Genomic DNA, 15,374 nt, shown 5'->3' with positions numbered 1-15,374 from the left:
CTGTCTTGTTGGGTGTCTCCTCTTTTATAGAGGTTACTTAAAATACCGACAAAACTGCTCAAAGAAAGGCTTAGCAAAGTGCTGACTAGTGTTCTGCATGGATTTAGGTAGTTCTCAAGACAAAAAAAGCTGATTTTTTTTCTCTGCCTGCTGGAAAAATACAACTAAAAAATCATTTTGCAAGAAGCTACAATTTAGACTTTAGTCTGACTTTATTAAGCTTCCTTAAAGCCAGAAACTCAAAAAAGCCCCCAACTGTGCACAAACGCAGAGGTTGTTACCTGACACTATCCATACAATGACTTCACATGAGAGGAATTCACCAACCACCTACAGCAGTGTGTCCAAAACCACTCAGTTGTACAGTTAAGCCTGAAGAGGAGACTCTTTGAGAAATTCATGGATAGGGCTGTGGTGTCCTGAGATTGCAGGACGGAGAGCACTAATAGAGCAGTTCGGATTAACCCAAGGTAGACAGATCTCAAGCCAACTTCTAGACAGGGACCAAGTCACTTCCTGCTTCTGAGAATCTGGATGCTGAGGCAGGGAGGGGGGCTGGAAACAAGCCATGATAGACACTGGCTCAGCAGAGATTTCTGTCTGGTTTTAGATATCAATGTTGATGGATTTGGTTAATAAATATGTGCAAAGACTTAGTTTTTCAACGGGTAATCCAAACAGACCATTGGTGTGATAACCAAGAAAGAAGCATGTCTTTCATAAACAGCAAAGATCACAGAGGCCAAAGGTTATGGAGGGCGTGTCTGTGCTGACAGCTGGGTTGACATCTGTTTATCTGCAGGAGACTAAGATAGACATGGTATGTGTTTGTACTTGCTGGTGTATTTATGTTTGGTGCATGCAGAATGCTCCACTCAATAACCCAATACCGTTAGAAACAACAAACAAAAAGGGCAACGCAAACAACTCATCAAAACAAATGCCAGCAGCATCTTCTCCATCTTTACACATTCCAGACCCCCACCTCTGTCTTTATCTCCCCTCCCACCATCAATCCTAACCACATCAGCACTTACGTTGCTCTCTCGGATGTCCCTCTCTGCTGGAACACCAGGACCAAACTCGTCCTCATATGTTGCAGATGTAGGCTTGGCATCAGTGGGACCATAATCGCCATAATCACCGTATTCGTATGGCTTCTCTACGATCTCTTCGTTGTCAAATTCCTTTAGGTCGTATTCCTTAAACTCATACACATCTGTGGCAGGATCCACCTTCCCTTTGGTGTCCACTGGGGCAGCGGTTTCCACAGCAACGGTGGGGTCCACCCCGACCTGTTCCACACCAGTGATGTAATCATCCACTATTTCCCCTTCATAGCTCTGGGATCAATCCAGGCATTGTAAAGAGGGAGCATGGGTTGGTAAGATAGGAGGGAACATAGGAGTTTGGTTAGTAAAAGGAAACCATGTGAACAGCTTCAATGATTCACATGTTTTTTTTATGATACATGATTCACAGTCAAGGCATTAGTATTTAGCACTAAACTACACTGAAAGTATTGCATACCTACTAAGTGAAACTCTTCTGAAGAGTTTTTAACTTATCTGTGCTTTGGGATGGCAACCAAATTGCAACATATGTGAATTAACAAGCACTGTTATTAACATTGACATCTATATTCATATTTTATATTAGGAAATGTTTTCTGTAAAGCATTAAGAATATGAGATCTCCCAAACTGTTGACACATTGATGTTTAAAAAAGTAAACTGTTAACTATTGTACGATATGGGATAGAAATGCTATATACTGTTAAATACATGTATGCTTTAAATGACAGTATGTCACACTAGTGAGGTAATTTAGACAACATATCACAGTGTTTTCCCTAGGTTGGAAATACTTAGTTGCACATATTTATCAGGGGGTTTAGGGGTCCCCCTTTAGAAAATGTTACATTTTTCAATAAAACAATCATTTCGGATTGTTGTTATTACCATATTTGTATAAAAAACACTGGAAAACCTAGAGTAATAATAAATAAAAAACATTCAAAAAGCTTGAAGACAAAACTTGCTAAAGTTGAATGTGGAGAAGACCCAGTAAAGTCAAAATCAGAGCTTTTAAGTACAAGAAGAAAAAAAAGGAATACTAGCAGGATCTTCACACGTTAGAAACTGAGGCACTGAGGAAACGTTAACAATTTTTGCCTTGTCAATCAGACTGCACTCAGCTAGTTTTCAATGATGCCAATTGGTGTTACACTCAAATGCATCATCAGCATGCTTACAAATTTGCTTTTGTAAGTATCCTTTTGTCAGTTAAAAGTTACACAGTTATCATCTTGTGTAATCTCTTGTATTCGGGAGCACTGCAAGAGCTCATTTCACGGGATCTTTTAATAGTCCAAGATTTCTTAGGCAAAAATATTAGAGGTTAAACATTCTGTTACAAGTCCTTCCATGTTCTAAACAGTCAATGAATTAGGTAACATTTGAATCTTTCTTGTTGATACACACGGCTAAATCCTCAGCTTTTAATTCACCAGTCGAATTCTGTGTATTGTAGCCTACAATCAGTCGCAAACAAATCTCTGATTGTATTTATTACAGGGTGAATTTATTGTATATAATTACCAGAAAGTAAATTCCACAAAAGGGCATCTAACAAACCATAATCCATAGCAGTAATAAAGGAGACACCCAATGTAAAATGTAAATGTTATATAATTCAAAATGACAGACTATAAGACGTAGCAGTAGAATTGCTAGGTTCAGGGCTTCAGCCATCCACCAACAACAAAAAACCGCAACACATTTATATTGAAAGCATCCACCAATAGTATTTTGTACATTGTGTTAAGTCTATGGGCAATATGACCCTGTGACATTGTTTAAAAGTTGGCCAGTGCATCAAAGTCCTCAGTAATCAGACAAGTGTTCCAACATGGGACAGCATATCTTTAGTTTCCATGGTTAGTCCTCTGGCCTGTCATGTTAAATTTTAAATGAATGTAATGTCTCAAGCTGAGTGAAGCTGTGTTATCCACCTCAAGGTACATCACAATGCAATCGGCAGACATTTGGCTGGCGGAGCACACAGCCATATTGCTTTAGTTTAATCCCCAAATGTTCTTCATTATGTTGTGTTTTATGTGATGGTTTAGCACAAATTAAGACAGGATCTGCCAAATTCAGGATATGGCAGAAACAAAGGGGATGCGTCTTTCTACTGATTTTCCATTGGTTACGGTTCATTAAATGACAATGCTTTCCTGCTACGGCCCTTATCCAGACTCTGTTTAATTCGGTTTCTCATGGAAATCAAGGAGTAGAGGGAGCAGTTTGATCTTAGCGGGGCCTTGTTGGATTTCAACCTCCAAAGACGACCATAAAATTTTGTTTTGTTGTTTGTGATACCCAAGACGTTTTATTGAAATTTCATTTTAAACTGGTTATTATATAAATAGGAGTCTGGATGTTAATTGGATGGGTGGATGATAAAAATCAGTGGGGGGTTGGTTTTCCACCATGATGGTAGTCCGAACCTTTCAAATTTCACAGATCAAGTCAAGAATACAAATAATTCTACATTACAATCCCAAATGAGGTTGTGAAAATACACATATTTAAAAAAGTTACCTGGCCTTGTCCAGTGGTCTTAGTGGGGGTTTCGGGCTGATTTCCGTCCACTGTGGTGTAGTCATACTCACCCGTGTAGTAGTCTCCACCCACATTTGTCTAAAATCAGGCAAGAACAGCACACATGGAAAGCATTACGTGTCTGAGATGGGTAAATTCTATTTCAGGTCATATTCAAGTGATGTTGTTAATTCACACATGTTAATGTAAGGATGATATGATTATCCTCTAAACATTTGAGGAGCAAAACAAGTGTTATTATAGTCATGATATGTTTGAAATGTGTAGAATATATAGCATTCTTCTACAAATACAAGACAAATACAACTACAAGACTTATGGCTGGCATCAAGACATGCCTATAAAGCAGGACATGGGGGGAGGAATAAGAAAGAGAGGGTAAGAGAGAGTTGAAGATTAAAAATGAGAGAGATGGACAAGGCTGACAAAATAGATCAAGTCCTTGTATATGTGTTATTTGTTCAGCCATATAAATATGACTGTAAGTGTTACCTCAGTCTTGGCTCCTTCCGTTGGGGGAGCGTCAGTGATTAACTCTTCATTGTAGTCACCATATTCACCATATTCATAGTTAGTGTACTGTAAGGAAAAAAGGATGGGGGGCAATCAATTCATTAGGGCAATCATGTAAATAAGGCAGCACAACATCTCAGAGACATGTTGCACATTATTTACATGGCATGTAAGAGATTATCATTTTTTTAACAACAGTTTAAAAAAATGTTTAAACCATTAAATTATCAATATATTATGTTGTAATCATGCTATTTTGTAAATAGCATGTTCAAATGTAGTACAACAAATATATTAATATTGGAAAACGTAAGATTTTTGCATATGGACAGCAACAATCCTTGCTTCCCTCCCCAATCAAACCCCAAACCCCCCCTCCCCTCGAACGTCCCATGACCCTATTGAAAGGTTCATGTCTGTAACCAAGCAAACAGCAATTGAGATTTTTGTTTGCTTCCAACAGGATGTTAGAGGGTAAAAGTGATGCCAATGAAAACTTATCTGTCTCTACTTTAATTCTGTATGCCAACAATGGCTCCAGGGTTTCATTAAGGAGACCATTAAGAAACCAGAAACTGTCCTGACTTACCGCATGTTGGTTAAATATAGGGAACATACAGAATACAGTAGCAGGGGGTAAAACCACTGTTAAACTAGTATCTGCAAAAACATGTGTGTTCCGACCATATTTACATTTGAGAATTATTTAGACCTGAAGTGGCTTCCTTGTTACTTTAAAATAACAGTTTGATATTTGGGAAAATACGGCTATTCACTTTTTTCACAAGAGTTGGATGAGAAGATCAATGCATATCCGGCCGTTAATTATGAAAATGGAGCCAGAATACAGTTAGCTCAGCTTAATTTAGCATACTTAGCAGACAAATAACCTGCCAAACCAGCAAGCTATTCCCTCCTCTTTCCCGTCTTTGTGCTAAGCTAGGCTAATCATCTCATGGGTCCAAAGTGTTCATTGGCAAAGAATCAAATAAGTGTACTCCCAAAATGTCAAACTGTTCCTTTAAATCCCTTATGTTGATGGCTATTTCTTGGCACACTGCCTGCAAAAAAATATAATATAATGTAATTTAGTCATTTTAGCCCTTAAAAAAGTAAAAACTTAAGATTCCTCGTCTCATAGTTCTGTAAACACTGTGAAAAAGATTGAGGTAGATTAAGTTAACTGATTTGCATCGCTCTATCAGCGCAGGAGTAAATATTAGTCCCTGGACAACTGCTAAGCTCATAAAAATAATACAAGATCCACGGCCTTCTGCAGTGTTGGCCTGGCCTCCGTTCAGTGGCCAAGAGAGAGAGAGAGAGAGAGGTCACACAAGAGAGTAGCCTTGGCCAGACCAACTAGACTGACTGAAGAGACAAGGAGAGGGTCAGGGAGAAACATAGAGAATGAAGGAAGAATTTGTAAAGATTTATGGTGTTGAAGTGCTTGGCTGAGCTGAAGTCCTTCAACACAGCCTTGGATGAAATGCATAAATAATAAAGTGGGTTCTTAAAAAGCTCCCCCTTCCTCCTCCTGCATCCCTCCCTCCTCTTATCTTAACCCAGCTGCAGACATGTGGCTGACGACTGAAAGAGCGGAGTGCCTCAGGTCAAGGAGCATCATAAGAGGCTAAAACCAAAGCTACGTACACAAACTGGTGAGCTGTGAAACAAAATATTTGTCAGTTGTGCAAGAGAAAATGAATTCTTTAAATTACTGACGTGGAATGTAGGAAAAACATTCCTATTATAACTGTACAGAAACCAACAATAAAAAAAACAGATTTACAATGTTCTTCAAACCAAACTGCTCCTTTTGTCTATTTAGAATTGACAGGCTCCTTGTCTTGGCGCTGAAGAGTAACGTGATGATAAAGCAATATTTTCCAGGACACGATTCTCACTGTACAGCCAATATTTTCAAATAGAGGACCGGCTCCTGATTTTTTTCTTGAACCAGGGATCTAAAGTCTACTTTTCCAGGTACTGGGAGTCTAGCTGGGGAAGGAAAAGCTTAAATTTCCCTGGGAGTCTGGGCAGAGCCTGCAGAACTCGTTAGTGATATAAATCACGGGGCCACTCCAAAGTGGGCTCAGACTCCGTGGCAGGGAAAAAGGAAAAGTTTCCAGTGTGAGCTCATCAGTTATTTAGTGAAATACTGAAGGAAAATGTCAGCCGACAAAAAGGAATGAACTAGCAAAATAACAAAAAAATGAAGATGAAAAAGAAAAAAAATGAGGCCCTGACACTAAACATTGTATTTCAACTAAGATATCTGGCTAAAGAGGCTGCAACAAATGATGCTTTGGAGCCAGTGGCAATTAAATTTCAATTTGAGAATATGAGCTCAAACTCAACAATGTATTTTGATATGTCAGCATATGTCAGTTTCCACCAGTAAAACACAGACTAAAGAAAGAGACATAGAGTTGACATAGAAACTCATACAAGTCTGTCTCTGTCAAAGTACTTTTGTCTGGAGGAATGTTTGTAAAAATGTTATAATATCACATGACTTGCAGAGAACGTTTTTTTTGTGCATTTCTGGCAGACTGTTCAGTCATAGACCATTGTTTATGTTACAGGAGTGTTTAGGGAAAAATTGGGGGAGTTGGGTTGATGTGTTTAACTGGTGTATTTTAAATAAGCAGTAGGCTGACAATCCAACCCAGAATCATTCCTTCTGTGCCTTAAAGAATACAGTTCGTACTTTTATCATCCCCCAAACCATCCCAAACCTCTTTTTAAAGTCAAACTTAAGTTTAATTTTGAAACAACGAAAAAATAAAAAAAATTGTAAATATAGTGTTTGCTTTCACTCGTGCATTTATCCGGTTAGTAGAAAGTGTTTAAAAAGAAGAAAATCAGGTTTTATTTACTTCTCTGTCAGTGATAGTGCCCCCTACATTAGCGTTCTCAAGGGGCTGTGGAAGTGGTCACAAGCTGATATTGTCTGCCCCACCCTGATGTGTTTCACTTGTTCCTTAGCCTAGTGTCACCTGTCTCTTGTTTCCTTGTTTCTTCTTGTATGTAGTCTTTTGGTTTTCTTTGTCTGTTGTAAGATCATTGTTTTTCTGTTTGGGTTGGACGTGTGTGAGTCTTCCCGTGTAGTCTCAGTTTTCTTGGTTCCTGTGATTCCTGTTTTGACTTAAATCTTCATTCTGATCACTTTTTGCCTGCTGTATCCAGGACTACTTTTGTTTTGCATATTTTTGTGTTGGAAATTAAATCATCAAACAATCCACAGCTTACCGTATTTGCATTTTGGTCCGCATTTCTCTGAATTTGTAACATAAAAGTGTGTTATACATCAATGTTTGTAAAGCATACAGGGCTACGACGTTCTCCAGCAAGTAGCTCACCACAAATGTTGACAGCGCATCTCTTCCCAACAACGGCCATAGAATTTAAGTGGAGTGTTGCTATGGGAAAGGGCCACCTACAGGCTTAAAGCTAAGGATGCTTTTGTAAATAGTCACCCCGAATGCTAGAGCACACTCTGGCCCAATCTGGACCGTAAGTAAATTTGGAGCACTGTTGGAATCTAGAGTTTGATTGTTCAGAGCAACAGACTCAAAGAGTGGCACAGAAATACTCTGGGCACTCTAGCAAAATGCAACCTCTGTGATTTGATGGATGAATTCAATTAAATAATGTAACACTCAGCAAAGATGTACATGTAGTAACATTGTAGTTTTTGGCTCCTTTCACTAACAGTTAAGATAATTCAAATTTAATTAACTTTAAGCCACCCCATCTTTAAATTTGATCTACTTAATTTTTTCTCCTTTCAAACCTCCCACTGATCTTTATTCTCTAACTTTACTAACAGCACCCACGTTTGAAGGCCTCTTTCAAAATTCCTCTTATCATCCTTACTAATTCTCAAACTCCAGCTCCCATTTTTTCTCCCATTTCCTCCTTCCTTTCTTCGCTATAACTATTCCTCCCTCCCTACATCCCCCTCCTCTCTCCCAACTCTCTTTTCCTCCTTACCTCCCTCTAGACAACTACTCCCCCACCGATCTCTTCTCCTAAATCCATTTTGCCCAGCCTGCCTTTTTCCCCCCTCCAAATACTGACCTCGTCCTCAGGTTGCTGAGCCTGGGGGGTGTCCTGGTGGTTGGGGGTTTCACAGTCAGGGCTGTAGTGTTCACAGTAGTCATAGGCTGCCCTGGGGTCTGCCACTATCAGCAATTGCTGGATGTCACCCTGGAAGAAGAGAAAAAGAAAAAAAGCAGCATGTCAGCAGAAGCCATGTCAACAAATTCCATAGGCTTTCCCAACTGTAAATTCCCATGTCAGAGTTTTCTCATCCTCAGTGTCGTGTCTCTCACATAAAACTACTGCAGTATATGTTTATGTTATGGCCATCAATTTTATTTATTTCAGCTTAGTTTCCAGTGTGGTTTGGATAATGGCTCCAAATATTACAATACGGAGGAGCCTTAGCCAGATATTGAGGAGAAGACGCCAGCCAGAGCCACGAATAAGAGCTGTAGCCAACAAGAACTGTGATATGACTGGAAATGCTCATTGTACATTGTAGTTGACCACTCTACTTGCAATTGTATGTACTGTTCACAGGGTTTGCTTTTAAACCTTTTACTCAAAGAAGCAGGTATTTTCTGACAGTTGTTAATTTATTGTGCTCAAAATTCAACTTGAATTTCATGCCCATCCAAGCCTTGGAAATGCTCCAACTGCCAATCAGAAAACATTGTGTGTTCAGAAAATGAACAGGTCTTTCCTGAAGCCTGAACCAAAATTGCACCAGAGACCACTTACACTGTCCATTTCCTTTTTCTTTCATTAATACAAATACAAACCATGTCGATGAAGTTTAAACCTATTCCTTCTTGCTTGATTGCCTCAGCTTTGCACCAATGTGGTGATAACAAAATGTGACAATAATACAACAAGGCAGATGCTGTCTAGTACCGAAGGCATTAGTCTCTTGACTATTAATTACATATATCTTTATGGAATAAATCAAGGCTTTAAGGGAGTCTGTAAGATTTTCAAAAGAACTATTGTAAAGTCCCCCCACTCAGCCATTGGGACGGCAAGTCCCCTTACACCACAGATAAATAACCTAGGTCTGTACTTATCTGAGGCCGTCTGTTTTTCATGAGCTTTTGGCAAAGGAAATTAGATCCCCGCTCCCAACCCTTCCATCAACCAAAGGCCCTTTTTTCCATGATTATCTCCTAAGGATTTTTTTTAAACCAGAAACTGCTATGCCACTGATGTAGAGAATGTTATATATACCCATCCACAGGGGGCACCTCAGCTAACCTTTCTTCTGAATCCACCTGGAGTAAGCAACAAAAAGAACAAATAAATAAGGAAAATAACCTAAATGTTGTGTAAAGGTGAAAGAAGACTGCAATCAGGGTGGCCCTTAAAGAGGAAGCACATACATGCAGATTGCATTAAATTACAGAAGGCCACATCTGTACAAGCTTAGACGTCTGGAACACATTATGTATTCACCGCCCTGTGCTTCCATCATACGTGACCAGTATGTCTCACCAGGGTATTAACAACCCAAACAACAACCAAAAGATGTAAAAAAAAAAATTAAATATGGACTAATAAGAGGTGTTGAAATGAATCATTGCATCAATGCCTCAAGATGCGGACCTCAACGATTCTGCATCGCTGCAGTGACAGACCACAACCCATTATTGCCTACTGATGTTACTTGTTGATTTTCTGGTTGCTGCTTCAAACTCCGCTATATTCAGGAAGTGTCTTTTTTAGGCACCGATACAATAAAAAGGGGAGTTCATGTCTGACAGCTTGAATTTGTTGATTAAAAAACCATGTGTCAATACATAAGAATATTGACGGGTTGACGCATCGTGATGCATTGGTATGTTGAATTGATTTGAATTGTTAATCGAAAAGTGGTGAGACCAGGGAAGAGTCCCACCCCTTGGACTAATGCATGTGTCTTGAGTAACAGTAACACATTAATGATCTGCACATGTCAACCCATTTCTGTGTCATGTTTGTACCTGGAAGCTATCCAGAAGAATTTCAGAAATTTGAATTAGAAAAAATGCACAATATTTCTAAAAGACAAAGGAGTACCATACATTGAATTGAAATAGTTGGTCTTCCTTCACATCCACAGACACGTAATTGAAAAATCTAAAGTTCGTCAGTTTCATCCCCAGACTACAGTAATAAATTTGGGTGAGAAGAGTGTAAACAGCTCTCATCCCTCAAGACTTTCCATACCCAACTATGGCCAAGAGATCAAACTATGATTGTACCGAGCAGCTTCCAGGTGTGAATGTGTGTAACTGATTGTGGTTAATTGTGTGTGTGCGCCTATTGAACCTACACTCAGTGAGAAGAAAAAAAAGAAACCCTGCTCACAAGAGTCCACCCTGCACCTTTTAACCTCCTATTTCAATCTCAAATTAATGACATTCAGCATACTGCCCTTGTTAATCCCCAGATGGATCCAAAGTCAAAGCCAGAAACAGAGAAGACAGTTAAAAACAGACACATTGCATTTGGCAAGATCTCTGTCTGCATCTTCATGTCTACGTCATCCTGATATGTATATTTAGAAAGAAAATAAAAATGTACATATCAAGAATGTATTTATTACAACAAGTAAACAAATATGTGGTGAGGATCTGAAGAAGAGTCCAAAAACGTCATACGGGGTTTGTCAAGGGACCACACACACTTGGTCCATTTATAAAGCCAGTCAGTGATTCAATGACTCCCATACTCCCTGATTGGCTTCTCCCTCGCCGTTCCCCCTCTCTTCTTTTACCCTGTGTGTCTCCTTTGTCTGCATCTCAGTGATTTTGTTAATGTTACTGTCTGGCTTGTCTTACACACCTCTTTGGCATGAGAGTTGAGGTTCCAGGAACGATATACAGCAATGCCCTGGCTCTGCTCAGAGCTGGCACAGACACAATGGAACAAATCATCCGTCTAGGCTACACTACAATCAATCAATTAATGCGTTTGGTAAGAATTTGCATGTGGGTGTAAATACAACGCCCCTCAAACACATGTTAGCCTTCATCACACACTGTTATGACAACTATTTGGAAAAAAGCATAATACATAAAAGCACAAAGGATGACACTGACTGATCAAAGACAAGAGAAGAGACTTGAGTCATCCTTGAATCCAATTTTCAGAGAATGACTGCTTTTTTGTATTGGAAATAGACACCGCTAGTTTTTCCTCAAGCATACACATTTCACATCTGATTTTAAGCTAAGAAATGTAAAACAGCAAACACACACCACTGGCTTCTCCCTGGGCTAGGTGACCTTGGCTGTGAAGAGTATTCCTCCCAATACACAGCCCACACCCACAAGGAACACAAGTAATTAAAGGAAAATAACTGGCAGATGGATGATTGCCTAACAGTGAGCGGTATTACAAGCCCTCGGCAGACCATGAAATCTGTCCTTGGCATTATATTGTTAATAGGACGTCACAAAGGAGCTTCTGAATGCCACTCAGAAGGAAAGAGGTGTGTTTGTGTGTGTGTGTGTGTGTGTGAGCTTATCGATACTGCTATTGAGACTGGTGGATCATATAACGTTATGTGTAAAAATAGATACGTGTGCATACTGGAAAAATTATGTGTGTGCGTACCAAGACCATAGGTAAAGACCAGCCTACCCACCGCAAATCATTGAAAACACAGTTGTATTGGCTACAGAGAGCACGCTCTGTGGGCCGCTTAATCAGCTACAGAGACAGAAGCAATCAAACAGTCACAGACTGCATTAAAAGCATTAATAGTTAAGATAAGATTAAGAATTTGTCGTCTTGTCTTTCCACCAAATAATAGAAAAGTATCAATAAGGGTATCGATAAAAACTTGGATGGTTAAGCAGTCTTGAAAATGGTATCAATATAAATTAAAATTAACGATGCCCATCCCTACTCATAAAGCACATGATTGACCTAAAAAATCAAGGCACAACTTTGATTAGATGCAGATAGCTCTCTGGCGGAAGATCAGACATGACAGGAGGCATGAGGGTTTTCCCATTTGCATTTCATTTCTTAGACTAATTTGAAGCCATAAACAAAGATGTAGTTTATGTTTGACGCCACAATTATGAGACTGTACTAGATTTATAAACTTTATCAACATTAGAGAGTAGTTTCTGGAGGTATACCAAACTCAATGTTGGCTTTTTCTCCCCTAGGACCTTAAAGGCAGACCATCTTCTCAAACTGCACTCAAATCCTGTCTCTTTAGCTGGGGTTGGCAAAACCTAAAACCACCCATGCTACTTTAATGGTAGTCTAATGGTTTATACACATGTCCCTTCAACCATGTATGACTTAAAGCAGTACAAATCCTGTGACAAAGTGCTGCCTGAGAGGCTTATAAAATGCAGCAATAGTTTTACATTTGGTACAAATTTCGGAGACATATCTGCAGTCCCCTAAATAAATTCCCATAGCTGTGCTTGTACCTAAAGTGTACATAAACGCACATTAAAATTAGGACAATCTGTGAATTCAATATCTTAAACTTGGATGTGGCCAAATAAGACAATAAGTAGATTAATAAATTGGAAAAAAGTATTATGCAACTGTTTATTTTCTGGACTCTGTATCTTGGGCTTAGGACTATACTAAAACAATTAGTTGAGAAAGTAATAAACAGATTAATTAATAATCTTACTTTGCAGCCCTACTCTACACTATTTAAAAATGATACATAGTTTTCACTAATGCCTACAGAACAACATTTAAGTATGTAATTAGGTGGTTGAAAGGTTGTCTGTGGCCAGGTGCAGCAGGTCAGCTAGGGGAAAATAATGCACCTGGAACACACACTTGGAAATATGCCAGCAACTGCACTCTGACCCACTAAAACACAAATGAAAAAGGGTGCTGTGATCACAAATTACACGTTTCGAGTGATCGATTTTCAACTTTCTACTATTTAACAGCATCCCTAAATGGCACCAGGATTTTATCTGGGTAAAAATAAAACATAAATAAGTTTTCTGGCACTATTTGAGACCAGTTGTTTTGAATGAACTTGAATGTTTCATTGTACAGTAGTTAGTGAAATAAAGAAAAAGAAGCCCGTTAGAGGGCCGAGCACATTTAAAATAGAATGGGCGGGGGATTTTCTATGCTAATTTCAACGCTGCTGATCTGCACTTGTCTACTGATAATGGGAGATACTTTTTAACTCAACGAAAAATCTCATCACGTTTAATCTTGCGAGATCTCATGGGGACGAGATCTCGTAACACCGCTAGAAAAAAACCTTTCTCTGGAACTACTTTCTACAGTATCAAAGAAATATTTCAAACGAAACCTCTACTGGTGTCACTGTAACCAGCCTGCCACACTGAACCATTATCAGCCAGATGTGGCTAGCTCAGAGGCAATGCAGAATACAGCTGCTTAAATCAAAAGGTCTCTGGCCGATGTTTCTGCTTTTAAAATGCATATCGTGCAAATGTGCAGTACCTCTTGTTGCCATAATCCACTTCTGTATTTTATCATCTTAAAATTCTACTTTTACACTCTCCAGGAGGTGAGCACATCTCAAGAGAACAAATAGACAGATGGAATTTCAAAACTGTACAACAACAACAATTAACCAAGCAGCAGAGAAGAGGAAAATGTATAATTCTCTACTGATTCCTCCCAGCCGTTGTGGTCATTTCAAGGATAAAGTTTCTTTTCAAGCACTGGAGGCATAATGTCTTGCACCTTTCGAATATTAAAACACTTCAGCTGCCAGTAGCTCAAAAAACTGTTGAACTGTTTGAACCATCTGCTTGCTTGTCTGCCTGCCCTTCTGCCGTCACCTCTCTCCCTCAGTTTTTTTTTTTCCTCGCTTTGCTCATTTCCATCAGAAAAGGTTTTTCAGAAGCACCTTGGGTCCATTATTTCCTGGCTGTGCTGGGACCAGTTAGTGAGGGTTACAGCACAAGGAGGTCAGATACACATGTTGAAAATATCAGTGACTGATGACCTTTTTCAGTAACACTCATTCAAATATAAATTAATTACTATATTCCTATTACCCAACCTAACCAAAACATTTTGTCATTTTGTGACGAATACTGGAGGTTGAAAGGGACTGAGGCAGATGAGAAACAGTCAGACCGTTTCTCTTCCTGCCAACTGAACCATAAACAATGATTCACTTTAAAGGCTTAAAGCCCATCAGAGCCTTGTTAGATGCCACTGCCAAAGACTGTCCTGCTTGAGGGACAGCATTTGGGAACAATCTACTATGCAGCAATGACAGACATATAAACAAACTATCTTCACCTCCACACACACACACACACACACACGGACATATGGCACAGGCTAAGAATCCCACCCTATCCTATCAAGTCTGAAGAATGGATTTGCATAAAATGAGAGATGATTCAAATACCATGCAGCTTTTACTTTAAAGAAGAAAAAGCAGAAGAAAGGGGGAAAAAAGGCATTTGGAGGCCCGGTTAGTGAGCATATCTTTTGAACAGCTGTGAATCTGAGCCAAGACTAAGTACACACTGATCATATTTTCCCCAAGCCTTCACTCTCCCCTGTGCTTCCAACCTTGACACCTGCTTATGCAATCTACTGCCGTAAGGTAGCCATGTGCGCACAGCTCAAAAGCATTTTTATTTAGAATCGTCACAGCCAAGCTCAGCAATTACACTAAGAAATGGCTTCAAAGTTCAAGCTTGGCTAGCCACAATTTCTTAATCTGGTAGGATTTAGATATGTTCTCACAGTAAATCTCTAATTCTTTAGATCATGAGATGAGAGACAAGCCATGATAACCATGATAACTTTAGGTAAGAGACTTGAGATGAGTATGCTATATAAAGTAGATGTCTTTAATGCTTAAGTTAGGGCTGGAAATGGTCAGGTTTTTTTTTTTTTAAGGAATGGGCTTCCATATTTTCCTATTGCTACAGTGGGATACATGAGAGCATGTCCGATGATCATAAAACACATTAGGATTTGCCCTATGCATCTCGAATAACCACAGAAAATGTATAAAGTGTTATGGAAATCAAAATATATGTTATATAATGAAGCAAAGTTTTGGTCAAGGAAAATTTTTGACCTGACAAAGGGATAAACTAAACCATTGGGAGCAATCCTCTGGGAAATGATAAATATGAATGCTAAATTAATTGGATAAAAGTGTCAGCTAAATGACATGTAATGTAAAACATGTCTTTGTTTTAAAGGTGCTCT

The 15,374-nt window shown here is 39.1% G+C and overlaps 1 protein-coding gene across 1 annotated transcript in view; it reads right to left on the bottom strand.

Moving 5' to 3' along the window:
* The window catches only part of LOC116699021 (collagen alpha-1(XI) chain-like), an 89,629-nt gene that overhangs the window by 59,889 nt on the left and 14,366 nt on the right, over positions 1–15,374 (bottom strand). The window contains 4 exon segments of the mRNA XM_032531386.1: positions 1,038–1,343; positions 3,606–3,704; positions 4,119–4,205; positions 8,223–8,351. Of these exon segments, the coding sequence (XP_032387277.1) occupies positions 1,038–1,343; positions 3,606–3,704; positions 4,119–4,205; positions 8,223–8,351 (621 nt within the window).

This window comes from Etheostoma spectabile, chromosome 12, assembly GCF_008692095.1.
Source record: "Etheostoma spectabile isolate EspeVRDwgs_2016 chromosome 12, UIUC_Espe_1.0, whole genome shotgun sequence".
NCBI classification, from domain to species: domain Eukaryota; kingdom Metazoa; phylum Chordata; class Actinopteri; order Perciformes; family Percidae; genus Etheostoma; species Etheostoma spectabile.
The sequence above is the reverse complement of the archived record's forward strand: the minus strand, read 5'-3'. Positions and strand labels throughout refer to the sequence as shown.